Source organism: Betta splendens, chromosome 16, assembly GCF_900634795.4.
Source record: "Betta splendens chromosome 16, fBetSpl5.4, whole genome shotgun sequence".
In the NCBI taxonomy this organism is placed as follows: Eukaryota; Metazoa; Chordata; class Actinopteri; order Anabantiformes; family Osphronemidae; genus Betta; species Betta splendens.
The window spans coordinates 6494684-6506151 of NC_040896.2; the positions used below are offsets into that span (position 1 = coordinate 6494684).

At 49.9% G+C, this 11468-nt stretch overlaps 1 protein-coding gene across 3 annotated transcripts; it reads right to left on the reverse strand.

Moving 5' to 3' along the window:
* Nucleotides 1–576: 576 nt before the first annotated feature.
* lingo4b (leucine rich repeat and Ig domain containing 4b) lies at nucleotides 577–11216 on the reverse strand. Of its 3 annotated transcripts, XM_029128071.3 has the most exons (5): nucleotides 10883–11216; nucleotides 6028–6329; nucleotides 5622–5937; nucleotides 3502–3617; nucleotides 577–3417 (listed from the first exon to the last, which is right to left on the reverse strand). In XM_029128071.3, exon 5 carries the CDS (start codon nucleotides 3403–3405, stop codon nucleotides 1591–1593), a length of 1815 nt encoding a protein of 604 aa, XP_028983904.1. In that variant the 5' UTR covers nucleotides 3406–3417; nucleotides 3502–3617; nucleotides 5622–5937; nucleotides 6028–6329; nucleotides 10883–11216; the 3' UTR covers nucleotides 577–1590. The 3 variants fall into 3 exon arrangements, with proteins under 3 accessions (XP_028983904.1, XP_028983903.1, XP_028983905.1); XM_029128070.3 differs by lacking the exons at nucleotides 5622–5937; nucleotides 6028–6329; XM_029128072.3 differs by lacking the exons at nucleotides 5622–5937; nucleotides 6028–6329; nucleotides 10883–11216 and adding an exon at nucleotides 4423–5587.
* Between the last annotated feature and the right edge of the window lie 252 nt (nucleotides 11217–11468).

Genomic DNA, 11468 nt, shown 5'->3' on the forward strand with positions numbered 1-11468 from the left:
ACAGATTGAGACGTGCAGAGGTAATCCAAAGGGTTTAAATCTGCTCGTACACGTGATTTTCTTTCTTTCTGGGTTATTCTGGGCGACGGCATGAGACAGACAAAATGAGTTGCTGCCCAGTGCATCCACTCTGAGCGCCGCCAGTCTCTTAACTGCATTAAGGCGAAGTGGAGGCAGTTCATCAGTCCCAAGTGCAAAATTCATTTTCTAATAAGAAGTCAGCAGTGAAGAATATGCACCGGGGAGACGCGTGAAGCCAGCAAACCTCTAACAGATTCATTTGCATTTGCTGGGAGAGAAACAAGCACAGTGGTTTTTCCTGTGCACACAATCTTTCAGCCTAATTAAAAAACTACAGAGGAGACATATTGGTGCTGCTGTAAGTCAGCGCTCCTCCACAGCGATTACCGCTGCGCTGTGGTTACGCAACCAAATGTGCCCTTCTCCTGCCAGTTCCCCAACAATAGCAATTTCACATAAAGATCCACTGAGAGATTGGTTTTAAGATGATTGGATTTGTGTTTTCTCTCCATTTGACATTGAACATTTCAAGGAATTGCAAACGCAGAAGGCAGATTTCAATACAAGCGTTTAATGACGTGAAAATAAAAAAGAGCCCACAAGCCTGTCAGTGCTGCACATAGTTAGCTTTTACACTAGTAGCATATCTGAGTCACACTGAGCCCCAAAGCAGATGAAACCAGTGAAGCCCTGCCCCGACCTACATGTTCACAAGATGCTGTTGATCAGGTGAGCATTGTCTCTGTCCACGGTGACAATGTTACTGAGGCACATTTATTCAGTGTTTGTGTGGGTACAAAATAAAAAAAGTCTTGAATATAAAAAGAAGAAATAAAGCTTCCACTGTCTGATGAAACAAATGTCATCGAATAAAAGTACAAAATAAAAGCGTGATCCCAGCTGGACCTGACAGACTTGTTTGAAACGGGACATTTGGCTACATTCCTATGTACATGAGGGTGTTTTCCCTTTACATCATTTAACTTAAGCTCTATCCGGAAAACAGAAAACACAGCTCCAGCGCAACAAACCTCAAACATTCTACAAAGACTAATTAAGGTGAGGCGTCAGTGTCTATTAACAGCTTCCTATGTTCTGATGTCTGCTGATCAGTGAGTGAGCAGAACCAGCAGCGTGGACACGGTGAGCTTTAGCCGGCGATGACGTGAAGCTGAGAAATGTGGATTAATAAGCACCTGATATGTTTAGACAGGTAGACGTCAGCTCTCACTGTGAAGCAAACGTGTGTGAAAATGAAAGTCATTTCCTAATTACATGCATCAAATGTGAAATATGAGCTGAGTAAATGTCTAACAGAGTATAAGTCGTTCAAAACAAACGCACAGCAACCGTGAGTCTTTTCAAATCCAGGATCATGGGATATTCATTAGTTAGATAACAGTCAAGTGGCTGCTGAGATGGAACTTTCAGCTCTAAAATTAGACGAGACCTCGCACACGTCCAACAAACCGGCACTAATTTGGCTTCTCAAGGGGTCGTTAAATCAAGGCTCCGTCCTTGACCGTCCCAGAGAGAGGGCCACGCTCCATGCGAGGGCCTCTCTCACCTCTAAATCAGTTTCATGGTGAACCTGCCACCTTCGGCCCCGTCTCCCCCTCCGCCGCCCATGGAAGAACGCGGAACAAAGTCAATTGTTGCTGTGTGCTTGATCTGGCCTTTGCTCTGACTCCAGAAGAACATGAAGACAAAGCAAATGGCCACTGAGCTGAGGAAGGACAGGAAGCCCATGGTGGTGGCGATGATCAGAGTCTTGGCATCGAACGGGTAGGGCTTGGCCACCTGAGCCGAGGAGTTGGCAGCTTGGGTGTTTGAAGGCTCCACCCAGCCCTCCTCCGAGAAGAAGGGGATGGTTCGGTTCCGAGGGAGCCCCTTCACGTACAGCCCGACCGTCAGGCTGTCATTGCCGGCTGCATTTCCTGCCAGGCACTGATACGTGCCGCTGTCCTGAACTTGGGCGTAGCGTACTTCCAGAGTACCATTGGACAGAACCCTGATCCGTCCTGTTGGAGAAACCACATTTTTATGGGACGAGATCCACGTGATGGAGGGAAAGGGATCCCCATCAGCCTTACAGGAGAAGAGAACGTTGGTGCCCTCTTCCACCCGGGCCTCCTGAGGTCGGCGGTCCATGATCCGAGCCGGGCGGCAGGTGAAAAGCCTCGGCAGCTCCTTCTCAGTGAAGTCTCTGAATTCTCGCTGCCTCACGGCGTCCGGTGACGAGCAGGTCGGCTGGTGTCCATCAAAGTTCAAACGCAGCCTGCGGCGGACGACCCACAGGAGTCGACAGTCGCATGCCAGGGGATTCCCGTCCAACCGCAGAACCTGAAGGTTCCCCACAGAGTGGAAGACGCTCTCCTCCAGAGTAGTGAGCTGATTGGACGTCACGTTGAGCATGCGGAAGTATGCCAGGCCCCTGAAGGCCCCCGGCTCTATTCGCAGCAGGTTCCCCCCTGCCAGGTGCAACTCTTGGAGTCTGAGGAGGTCTCCTAGCAGATTACCCTGGATAACTGTGATGGGGTTGTAGGACAGGTCCAGGAAGCGCAGATACACAAGGTGGCGAAGCGCTGAGTACGGAATCACACTCAGGTTGCAGTTGCTAATAACAAGTGAGGTCAAATTAAGACCGATCAGGCTGTTGCTGGCCACGGTGTCCAGTGATGGCCAGTGAGCGATCAGGAGGCTGCGCAGGCGATGGAGCCTGCGGAACGCGTTGTTGGGGAGGGATGAGATGGTGAGGCGGAGTATCTGGAGCCGGGTCAGGCTCTGGAGCTGGGACAGGGCCTCGGTGGGCATGGATGTCAGGTTGCTGCGCTCCAAGTTGAGCTCCTGCAGATTCTGCAGCCCAAAGAACGCTCGCTGTGAAATGAACACCAAATCGTTCTCCCCGGCCTCCAGGGTTTGCAGGTTCACCATCTCTTTGAAGGTGTAGTCCAGGAAAACCAGGATCTCGTTCTGGCTCAGATCCAGAAGGCGCAGACTGGAGAGGCCGGAGAACACCCCAACGGGAATGATCTTCAGACGATTGTTTTTAATGCAAAGTGTCCGGAGGTTCTGTAATCCTTGGAAGGCCTCCACCTCCATCATGGAGATGACGTTATCACTGAGGTCCAGCTCTTGGAGCTGCTGGAGGCCTGCAAACTGGCGGCGCCCCACACTTTTAATCTTATTGTGGGATAAGTCTAAACGCTTGGCGTCGCTGGCAAAGCCGTCCGGCACCGAGTTCAGGTGTTTTCCAGAGCAGATCACTTCTTTGGAGTCGGGTCGACACACACAGCGCGGAGGACAGCTTCCTGCAGACGCTCCCAGTCCAAACTGGAGCAGGAGGATCCACGCCGCCCACCGGACAACTGGCTCCACATACATCTTACCCCCAACCTGAAATCAGACACATCCAGTCAGACCTGAGTCACCGCTGATGCAGACACGTTCGCATCTGATCTGGGTTTTGTGTCCACGTACCAGTTCAGACTCAGAGTGCAGATTTTCATAACCAGTGGTCGTCAAGTAGGAATGAGCCTCGAGTTCCGTCCTGTGAGGATGCGTGGGTCTGTCAGTGACATGTTCTTTAGAGACGCCTGGAGAGAAAAGACAGGAAGAAAACTCATCAGCTCGTTGCTCCAGGTTGTTCCTAAGAATGAAGCAAGCCGATTTGAGCAGTCTGTGCTGCCCCGCATTTGTTTGTTACAGTAGCTGGTGTCATGCAGAAGAATCGTTACGTATTAGACTTAGTGCTACTTTATCTTTCTGTAAAGTGCTGAATAAGAAGCAGATTATCAGAGAAAGTGTCTCACTTCATATTTTATCCATCCAAAGGCAGAAAATTACTTAACAACACTCAACACCCATAAAGTTTCCACATGTGAGCTTCTATTAATTGTTAGCGTGTGGCCTCTTGTGTAGAGGAGGTCTCCACTAGGGGAGCTGCCCCTTCTACGAGCCAGGAATCTGGACTGACTGAGGTCAGAGCCAGCAACAGGGTGACAATATGCATTATGGATGGCTAACGACCAATAAAGGCTAAGGGCCGCTAACACCAAACCTCCTCTACACTACATACAGTAGGTAGGTCTTCCTCTGATCCTGGCTGGATTTCATGTCCAGTGCAACTGGACAAGGCTTCTGAGTAAAGGACAACCACAAACACACAGGGTCGACATACATGTAACAAGCCACTTCCACTGATCCAAGTAAAATCATGTCTAAACTCAGGTTTTCAGTCGCAACGCATAAAATAAATATCTGTGATGATGAAAGCAAAGTTCAAACGCAACATGCAGACAATGGAGGAGGGTCCAGAAGCAACAAACCAGACAGCGCAGACACGCATTGCATAACATCAAGTACGTGATCTAAATTAAGCATCCGACGACGTCCACTCACATCAACTATGTCCCAAAGACGCACAGGAAACGTTCAACCAGCAGCAGGAATCCACACTCAGCGACGCTCCTCTCTAACGCCCGCAGGTCTGTTGAGCAGCGGTTCAGCCTCCAGCTTCCAGAGACTTCGGAGCCTCAGAGCCTCAGAGCCTCAGACCCTCAAAGACCCTCAGAGACCCTCAGACCCTCAGAGCCTCAGAGACCCTCAGAGCCTCAGACCCTCAGAGCCTCAGAGCCTCAGACCCTCAAAGACCCTCAAAGACCCTCAGACCCTCAGAGCCTCAGAGACCCTCAGAGCCTCAGAGCGGCCGACGGAGCTGAGTCACAGTCTGATAATGGCGCTCTTACAGTCCCAGGACATGTCTGTTAGTCTGTTAGTACAGTAAGTACTAACCTCCAGCTGCTCACAACCATGTTTCACTTGAACTTTGTTTCTTTAGGTCAGTCTGATTTCCCTTTGGTTTATTTTCTGTCTTTCCCCTGCTTGAATCGAATGTTTATCCCAACTCTGTCCTTCCAGCATTTCTCAGCCTTGCTCACCTTTGTTAGCGTGACACATGGGAGGGGCTCCATTTAAACGTGCTGATCCCCAGTGAGCCCGTCGTGAGAGACGGAGGCCGGCAGGTGTGTGATATCTCCGCCGGTGGCCGTTGGTTTCTGAGCCTGTTCAGCCAATCTGGGCTCAGGAGTTCCCTCATCGTCATAAAGCTACAGTGCAGCCAAAGGTCGCGACCCTGCAGTTGCGCCCAGCACTGACCCCGCGCTTTAAATTAGAAAGTCAGGAGCTAAATTCATTTGGCGTGTTGACATTTATTTCTCACCCTGCGTGGTCACAGCTCAGCCATGTGTTGTTTTATTACTGAAGCTGTTTGAATCAGGGTGAAAGCAGTCGCTCAAAAGGCAGATTCAAAGCAGGAGACTTTTAAAAACAAAGACCTTACTAAAATCCTTTGAAATTAAACAAAGAGGAAAACAGAAAATGGAAACTAGGCTCTGTTTTTATGATTGACAGCTCTGTGTTTGTAGGCAATTATAAAACGTTCCTGGAAACAGCGATGCAGTGACGTTATTAAGGCAGTTTAGCCCAATGTTCAGTTTGAGCTGAGCTGCTTTTAACTGAAGTGATATGAAGCTGCCCTCTAACTTCCCTGCATGAACCTTTTTGCATAACTTGAACCAGTCGCTCTCCACAGCTCTTACCTAATAAACCGTCCCCATGCCAAACAGTATGAAGCCGACGGGACAGAACCTCTCCTCAGACGAGGCTCTGGCCGAGCCGGAGCCGTCTTCTGGGTTCTTCGTCCTGTCGCCCTCTGGGCTCTGTCACCAGAGCGTCCACGGCTTCCATCAGCCTGTGGCCAGTGGCCAGTTAAACTTTCCTTGCAGCAGATTGAGTCATTACTGGACTGATTGTGACTGTGACAGAATCAGAGGCTGGTCACCAGCTGTTTTTCAGCTCAGCTCTGTTAACAGGAGCCTTGTCCCACATTGAACAGAGATGCTCATCATCATCCCTCTGGCCAGAAGCAAAGAGGAGGCAATTATTCTATAACATGAACTTCTTCTCAGCAGCATTATTTCCTCATTAGCCTCTTTTAAGTTTTACCTTAACTGCTACTTCTCACTCGGGAACTGCCTGTTGCTTCGTGCCCGGCAGCAAACTGTGACAGCTGGTGTGCAGTTACTGAGGTGAAGGCTCTGGTGGGGAGCGTCCTTTGCTACAGGTTCATCACACAGGAACACGACCCTCTCGGGTCGCTGGACGTTGGTCGTGGTTCCCTTTGTTTGGATGTTTGCGTCGGTGCCAAGCAGCGCGGTCCGAGCCCTGCTGACACTTGTCAAAGTGCTATTTTGAGCGCGTCACAGGGAGAAACACAAGAGCCTGGCTCAAATCCCCAATTAGAGCAGCTGGAACAGAACAACAGAGCAGGGATCAGCGGCCTGAGCCTGCGTCTTTGCACTTTCCTGAGTGATTCTCTGCGCGAGCGTGTGCGCTTGTTAAAAGCGTTTGAGTGTGTGCTGGTGGTGCAGACTGGCGCCGGCTGCAACGGGACGCTCCGAGACCCGCTGCCTGCAGCAGCAAATAGTAAAAGGTTTGCTGGCAGGACATCAGCCGTCGGCTGCATAGCACGCAAACTAAAGAGAAATGCAAACACAGGATGGTAAATGAAGACAATGTTTGAAATGCAAGAGGGGGAGTGACGGGAATGAATGGAGTCAGGTGACTCCAGAGCACCATGACAGGCCTGTGTCACAGCATTAACCCTTGTAGAGGCGTCTGGAAGTGCCTAAAGCACCGTAGTGATCCCTCTGTGACGAGGACAGAGCTACAGTAGGACCCACATATTGCTCCGTCTGCAATATTAATAATAGCACGAATAAATGAGGGAAGGGAATTAGTCTCAGTGCAGCTTCTATGTGATGTGACAAATTAGGTCGTCTCCACTAACGGAAACAATGCGCTACATCGGAGGGATGATGGGAGGTCAGGCCGTTAAAGACACAGGGTCACAAGGCACAAACTGGTTGAACTGCAGTTACAGCACGAACTGTCAGCGGCTGCAATAAACCGTAAACTCTGGGACACGACGGAGCAGACGTCACACCTGTCGCCGCCGATGAGCCCCATCTAAAGAAAGAGCCGATGACTGCAGGCGAATGACGAGGTTAGAAAATAAAGCTACTGTGGAACAGGAAATCAGGAGAAATGAGGTGAAAGGAGTGAAGGGGAGTAACGGGGGTTCAAACCAGCCATGTCTGCTCACTGGGGCGGAAGGACACGGACACACGTGCTCACGCAGAGCGGAGGGATACGGCCGCGCAGACGACCCCCCATGGAGCGACACCAGGACCCACAAACCAACGAACGGGAAGGAGCCAGAACGCACGCCACCACCCAGAAGCTCACAGAACAATGTTTTAGTGCAAAGTCAAACAGGCACAGTGGGTAAAACACTAACAGAGCAGAGCGCAGGCCGGCGACTGGTAAAAACTAAACACGGAAACACTGCGGTTGCTTTAGCAAAGTAACAAACAGCAGGAACTCTAAACATGTATGACGGCCCAGTGACAGCTGGGACTGACTCCAGCCCTGGAAGCAGATGAGCTGATGAATGGTGGGTCACTGAACCTTTGACTTCTACGGTTCCAGTCTTTTCATGAGGTTTGGTGGTGAGTCAGCATTGGTCCGGTCCTTCAGCCTCTGTCTGCTGCCATGTTGCAGGTCTCAGAGTCTGGACCTGCTGTGGACGGAGCAGCGACTTAGAGCCAGTTAATGGAGCTTTACGGTCAGTGCCTCGGTTCTATTCTTCCTTGCTGCTTTGTCCAAACGTCTGGAGGACAGGAAGCGGGCATGAATGCAGGACGTCATGTGGGCGAGCTCAGACGCAGCTCATACATTGTGTGCAGCGGTTCTGAATAACAGCACCGTCGTCACAGCTTCCTCCTGGGCCCATTCTCAAACTCTGCACCAGGAGCCTTTGTGTGGCTTTGTCGTCTCAGTGCATCTAATGGTACAAATAGGAATAAAGATGCACTTTTTCTCAGTCCGACCCTGAAGGCAGCACATGAAAGCGTTGAGACCTCATGATGCGACAAACAGATAGGAACCGGCTTTAGAGCAAACACAAAGGAAGATGACGGACGGGTCAGTGGGAACACGGGCTCCACTGAAGCCACACTGACCTGGATCGGCCTCACATGCGCCCGAACAGCATGAACTTTGAATCTTTCTCTTAGATCCAATGTTTGAAATGTCTAACATGAAAAGTCAACGTTTGTGGAGCTTCGTCGAAGAGAACAGACTCATCTGTAACCTGTAATTTATAACCTATAATTTATAACCTGTAACCTGTAATTTATAACCAGTAATCTGTAATTTATAACCTGTAATTTATAACCTGTAATTTATAACCTGTAACCTGTAATTAATAACCAGTAATCTGTAATTTATAACCTGTAACTTAGAACCTGTAACCTGTAATTTATAACCTGTAACCTGTAATTTATAACCAGTAATCTGTAATTTATAACCTGTAACTTAGAACCTGTAACCTGTAATTTATAACCTGTAACCTGTAATTAATAACCAGTAATCTGTAATTTATAACCTGTAACTTAGAACCTGTATCCTGTAATTTATAACCTGTAACCTGTAATTAATAACCAGTAATCTGTAATTTATAACCTGTAACCTGTCACCTGACGGATCTTAACGAGCTGAGGGGAGGTTCTGCAGCAACTCTGTGTCTGAGACAGTGATGAGATGTTCAGGCACAGTGGTAAAAATACGTCGCCTCAGCCTCGCTCCAATGCCTCCAATCAGCTTTCTGTCAGTATGAGCTTCCAGAGTAAAGACCAACTCGTTGTTGTGGCAGGTGCTGAGGGAAAAGAGCGTCTGAGGCCGAGGCTGCAGCTTCCTGCGTCTTCCCTGACCCTGCTCCGCTCCAGCTCCTACGCTGCCACTAAACCCTACACCAGCTGCTCTGCTTCAAAAATAGACACCGGCTGGAAAGTGCTTAATTCATTCGAAGGAAGCTGAGTAGGAGGTGAAAAGAAAGTGCACAATAAGATGGAAAGGACACGAGCATCAAAGAAGCCGTGCAGCGAAAAGCTGCGTCTTGTTCTGGTTGAACAGCGCGAGGCAGCGGCGGAGCCTCGGGCCTCTGGACCTGCTGCTGCCACCGGCACCAAGAACTGCGCCTTTATATTCACGACTTGAATGGGGCTCGCACGCACGGCGCATGAAGACGAGCCACACGTTCTGCCCCAGATCCATATTTTCATGAAGGAGCTTGAGTTGATTGTGAACCCGATGAAAGGAACACACGCTCACACGCAACAGATTAGTCTCAGGAAGAAGAGGAGGAAGAGGAGAAAGAAGAGCAGGAAGAAGAGCAGGAAGAAGAGGAGGAAGAGCAGGAAGAAGCGCAGCAAGAAGAGGAGGAAGAAGAGGAGGAAGAGCAGGAAGAAGAGGAGGAAGAGCAGGAAGAAGCGCAGCAAGAAGAGGAGGAAGAAGAGGAGGAAGAGCAGGAAGAAGAGGAGGAAGAGCAGGAAGAAGAGGAGGAAGAAGAGCAGGAAGAAGAGGAGGAAGAGCAGGAAGAAGCGCAGCAAGAAGAGGAGGAAGAAGAGGAGGAAGAGCAGGAAGAAGAGGAGGAAGAGCAGGAAGAAGCGCAGCAAGAAGAGGAGGAAGAAGAGGAGGAAGAGCAGGAAGAAGAGCAGGAAGAAGAGGAGGAAGAGCAGGAAGAAGAGGAGGAAGAGCAGGAAGAAGAGGAGGAAGAAGAGGAGGAAGAAGAGCAGGAAGAAGAGGAGGAAGAAGAGTAGAGGAAGAAGAGGGGGAAGAAGAACAGGAAGAAGAGGAGGAAGAAGAGCAGGACAAAGAGGAGGAAGAAGAGGGGGAAGAGCAGGAAGAAGAGGAGGAAGAGCAGGAAGAAGAGGAGGAAGAGCAGGAAGAAGAGCAGGAAGAAGAGGGGGAAGAAGAGCAGAGAAAGAAGAGCAGGACAAAGAGGAGGGAGAAGAGGGGGAAGAAGAGGAGGAAGAGCAGGAAGAAGAGCAGGAAGAGCGGAGGAACAAGGCTCGTTCCGGGCTGCACCTCCTCCTCAGACTGCAGCTGGAGAGCAGTCACAGCTGCAGTGGAACATTCCCAGTTCGCTCCGGCAGCGCTTTAATACAGAACACTGCTACAGAAGTTTGTCTGATCCGATCTGCACAATGTACAAACACATGAACTGTTTGCAGTTCGATCTGGATCCGTGAATCATTTCGTAACAAGGTGCTTAAACTGCCCGTTTGGCAGAATCCCAGGACTGAAACCCTCGGTTCTGCCAGAACCACAGGATGAGTCCGCGTTAAAGCAGCTGTTCTTTCCCCTCACCGTCGCTACTGGACCGACCCTGGACTCTATCGGAACCAGTCCCTAACAAAGAAACCGCGTGTGATCCAAACACACAAACTAGAGGCGCAGAGGTGGAAACGAGGCTGCAGCTCCTGTGGCTGTGGTTCTGCTGCAGCAGTTAAAACACTGGGCCCGTTTTAGGTTTATGGAACAAACTCTCCAAGGATTAGGCTTCACATGGACGCTCGCAACAACAACAACAACAATAATCACAAAACCAAAGCGGGGACACGAGGCTGCGTTTAAGAAACAAAATAAGAACGAAAGATTGAAGGAGCTGCTGAGGGAATAAAACTAACAACGCAGGTGCAGCGTCTTCACAGAAAAAGACTGGAGAATGAAAACGACCTCAAAACTGTGTGTAACCGTAAAAAGAGTCAAACACGTCAGTCAGCGGAAAGTTTACTGCATGAAACACAGTTCCGTGTGATCGAAGCCACGAGACGAAGATGAGACGCTGCTCAGGAAGTTGATCTCTGGTTCTAAACGCTCATGGACTCAGGTTAAAACTCCTGAACTGAAGTCGTTTCTGGTTCTAAAGGGAAAAGGAGCTTGAAACCTCGCTCACCGGGTTTCACGTCGCACCGCAGCCTCCTCTTCCTCCTTCACATCCACCGTCTCCAACGGGAAACCATCTCTGATCAGATCAGACTCTTTCCTCCAGCGGACTTTTTCCAACATCTGTCACGTCGGAGTCGTCCTCTTCTTCATTAATGCGCTTTTTCCGACTGGCGAACACCTCGGGGACTTCTGGGATAATTGCGCTACTAAAATAATTTAGGTCGTCTGTCCGTGCGCGCGCTCGCTCGCTCTCTCTCCCGCTCTCGCTCGCGTGTGCGTGTCGGGTTTGTTGCGTGGATGTGACGCTGTGAAGGAGCTGCCGCTCCGCTGCGCTGCGCGTCTCGGTCCCTCCCTCAACTGGAACCGTCCCACAGATTTAAGGCTGGGACCGTAAATCCGCAGGTAATGAGTAACTAAGAGTAACGGAGCGCAGCGTCCACGCGGGACAAGCAAAGGACCTCGTCCTCGTCCCTCCCTGAGTTCAAGGGTATTTACTGACTCTCCACACCCCTGGTTTCGCAAATAAAGTGTATATTCTTCTAGTTTCTGCTTAAAATATTCAGTAAGATTCATAAGATCCAGATGTGTTATCA